At 34.5% G+C, this 3,941-nt stretch overlaps 1 protein-coding gene across 1 annotated transcript; it reads right to left on the bottom strand.

Moving 5' to 3' along the window:
- Nucleotides 1-2,758: 2,758 nt before the first annotated feature.
- Nucleotides 2,759-3,694, bottom strand: LOC125171883 (olfactory receptor 2L8-like). The gene has a single exon (XM_047869100.1). It carries the CDS (start codon nucleotides 3,692-3,694, stop codon nucleotides 2,759-2,761), a length of 936 nt encoding a protein of 311 aa, XP_047725056.1.
- Between the last annotated feature and the right edge of the window lie 247 nt (nucleotides 3,695-3,941).

The raw sequence follows: 3,941 nt of genomic DNA, 5'->3' as shown, positions 1-3,941 counted from the left end.
GGAGGAGCAGAGAGAGGAGGAGACACAGAATCAGAAGCAGGCTCCAGGCTTTGAGCTGTTAGCACAGGAGCCTGATGCTGGGCTAGAACTCACAAACCCAGTGAGATCATGACTTGAGCCGAAGTCAAACGCTCAATCAACTGAGCCACCTAGGTGCCCCCAAAATATCTCTAATCTTAAGGCCCATGGTTTCTCCTATACTTTTCTTTAACTTTAAATTTTTTTTCAATGTTCCATTTATTTTTGAGAGACACAGAGAGAGACAGAGTACAATCTGGGGAGGGACAGAGAGAGAGGGGGACATGGAATCCAAAGCAGGCTCCAGGCTCTAAGCGGTCAGCACAGAGTCCAATGTGGGGCTCAAACTCGTGAACCATGAACTCATGACCTGAGTTGAAGTCTGACACTCAACCGACAGAGGCACCCATGTGCCCCTTTTCTTCTTTACCTTTTGGACATAAACAGAGTTCTCAATATTTAATTCTGTTTACATTTTTACTTGGCAAAATAACAAGTGATTCCCAGATTTATTATGGGAAGCACAAGAAACCAGATGTCTGAATATATTGAAAATTTCTACCAAGAGTATTACTAAACATTTTTGGGCAGTAAATATTTGGAATTCTAGGCTATGAAAAGTTAAAGTTTTATTTTTGCAAAGCTGAAAATAAAAACTTGCTTTTGAACGTAAGAGCAGACTATCCTTGGTGTACTCAGGCGATTGGGAATATTTATTCTTTACAGCATGAAACACATGTGTGCAGCAAAATGAGGAAAACATTTTATTAGGTGTGTGGATATGGTTGTACTAATATAAATTTCTATAGGAAATAAAGACATTTTAGTTCATAACTCATAACTACCCAAAATATATATGGGGATTTAAGTTCACAATTCTGAAGAATTTTAACATTAGATACAATGGAACCTGTTGGTGTGATTTCAGGGCAGAATTATCCTTAGCAAACCACAACAACCATGGGTGAATACCAGATAATAGACATAGTGAGATAGGTCTGTGTTCAATCAGAGAAGTACTGAATCCTGATCAGCCCATAAAACTCAGATAATACAGGGATCCTAAAATACCTCTGTGCTTCCTGAACAGTGTAGAGAAGGTGTGGATGCATACTTCTCCAATGATGCAAAAACGGTGAGAATGGCATGGCACCATGGCATTCAATGTATTCTATAAGATGAGGGGAATAAGGAACCCTGGACCAGAAATAAACACATGAATATATGGTCAACTAATTTACAACAAAGAAGCTAAGAATGTACTATGGAGAAAAGACAGACTATTCAAAAAATTAATATTCTATATAATTCATAGTTGGGAAAACTGGATGGCCACATGCAAAAAAAATTACATTACAACATTATCTTAAACCATACACACAAAAAATAGTTTAAAATGGATTAAACACAAATGTAAGAACTGACACGATAAAATTTCTGGAAAAAATAAGTGGTTACCTTCTAGAAAGAGGTATATATATATATATATATGTATATATAAAACTAGTATATATATATAGTGTGTGTATATATATAGTCTATATATAGTCTATATATATATAGTATATATATATAACTAGTATATATATAACTAGCATATATATATGTATATATATATGTGTGTATATATATATATATATATATATATATATATATTTGAATCTTGCACTAAAGGCAAAAATAACAAAAGTAAAAATAATCAAGTGGGACTATTACAAAGAAAATCACAGCAAAGAGAACCATCAACAATATTAAAAGACAAACTACTGAATAGGGAAAAGTATACTTTCAAGTCATATGTGTGAAAAGGGGCTGGGATATAAAATATAAAAAGAAAACATATAATTCAATAGTAAGAAAAAATGAGTAAAAATTGGCTGAGTTTCAAATAGAGGTCATTTTCTGAAGAATATTCAGATGGACACAGATTTAAAAAAATGATCAATGTCATTAATTATCATAGAATGCAAATACACCACAATGATCTATCACCTTACATATTTAAAACAGCTATTATCAAAAAGGGAATAAGAAGTGCTGGTGAGGATGTGGGAAAATAGGAATCTCTTCACTGTTGGTGGAATGTAAACAGGTACAGTCATCATGGAGGAAAGTATGGAAGTCCCTCATTACATTAAAAATGAAACTACCATATTATCCAGAAATTCCACTGCTGGATATTTTTCCAAAAATACAAAAACACTATTTGGAAAAGATATGATAATCTGTATGTCAATTGCAGTATTATACACAATAGCTAAGAAGCTAAGATAGGGAAACAACCTACATATCCTAAGTATCTGTTGATGTGTGTGTGTGTGTGTATGTATGTATATATTATACATATATATGTATATATTATAATATATATTATAAATGTTATAATATTTCTTGTTCTTTTGTCCCATTTTATCTATTTGGGGAGATTTGCTAAATATATTAGAACTAGTATAATGGATAATACATCTAGTTGGACTGTTTTGAATGTCATTTCAATGTATTAATAAAATCTTATTACCCACAAATTAAGGGAAAATATATGCCATTTACATTTATTGAAAAATTACCACAAATATAAAGTGATCGGGAATATAAATTTTTTAAAATCTCAATTATCTTAATTTTCTAGATTAATATCATCTTTGTCTGGAATCTTGGAATGACATTGTTCCTTATGAGTGTAAAAGGTGAAAATGATGTATTTCTAAAGCAGCAGGATTAAGGAGAACTTTGTCGACACTTATACAGAGCAGCAGATCCTCTGAATCACTCTTCTCAGGGCTCCCATCACCTCCTTGTTTCTCAAGCTGTAAATGATGGGGTTGAGCATTGGGGTCAGGATCGTGTAGAAGATGGCCAGAATTTTGTCCTCTGTTGGAGTTCTCAGTGATCTTGGGCGTAGGTAAGTGTAAGCAAAGGGTGCATAGTAGAAAGTTACCACAGTGAGGTGTGTGGTACAGGTGGAATAGGCCTTCTTCCTCCCTTCTGTTGAGTGCATGTGGTAGATGGTGAGGAGAACTCGGCCATAGGAACATGCAATGCCAATGAAAGGTAACACAAGGAAGACTGTGGTGCTCACAAACACCATGTACTCATAGACCCAGGTGTCCATGCAGGCCAGTGTCAACATGGCCGGGAGATCACAGAAGAAATGATTGATGGTTCTGGATCGACAATAAGGGATATGGAGGGCATATACATTGTGGGCACAGGAGTTGATCGAGCTCATTATCCAAGATCCTGTAATCATCAACACAAGTACTCTTTTTCTCATATGAATGACATAGTGAAGAGGAAAGCAAATGGCCACATAACGATCATAAGCCATACAGGCCAACAGTAATCCTTCTGCACCAGCTAATGTAATGAAGAAGAAACTCTGAACTCCACACCCAATGAAAGAAATCGACTTATTTCCAAAGAGATAATTGGACACCATCTTGGGGACAATGGTGGAGATATAGTTCAGGTCCATGAGGGAGAGCTGACTAAGTAGAAAATACATGGGTGTGTGGAGATGAGTGTCCAGGAGGATGACGATGATGATGGACATGTTGCCAAAAAGAGCCATTACGAAAATGAGAACAATGAAAATGAAGGAAAACAGGCCAATTTCTGATGGTGGGAATAATCCCAATAAGAAAAAATCAGTAGATGTTTGGTTATTATTTTCCATGGGACATTAATTTAGCTTTCCCTAAAGAGAAACACATATTACATACAAAAAAATTAGCTTTTATTAATTCCTTTTTTTGTTCCAAACTGATTTATTAATGAAACATTGTAACTCTTAAAAAAACTTAACACATATTCTGATAAAACAAACCTGCCAGTTTTTGCCTCATAGGTAAAATCTTTATAGGAAATGCATATATATACAAAATATTTCATAAAAATCTGTATATCTAAGAATAATATATTTC

Source organism: Prionailurus viverrinus, chromosome A1 (assembly GCF_022837055.1).
Source record: "Prionailurus viverrinus isolate Anna chromosome A1, UM_Priviv_1.0, whole genome shotgun sequence".
NCBI lineage: Eukaryota > Metazoa > Chordata > Mammalia > Carnivora > Felidae > Prionailurus > Prionailurus viverrinus.
Note: the sequence above shows the minus strand (reverse complement) of the source record. Positions and strands in the feature narration are given on the sequence as shown.

Bases quoted from the DNA above. Each gene is read 5' to 3' on its own strand.
- LOC125171883 (XM_047869100.1), bottom strand. From the start codon at position 3,694: ATGGAAAATAATAACCAAACATCTACTGATTTTTTCTTATTGGGATTA.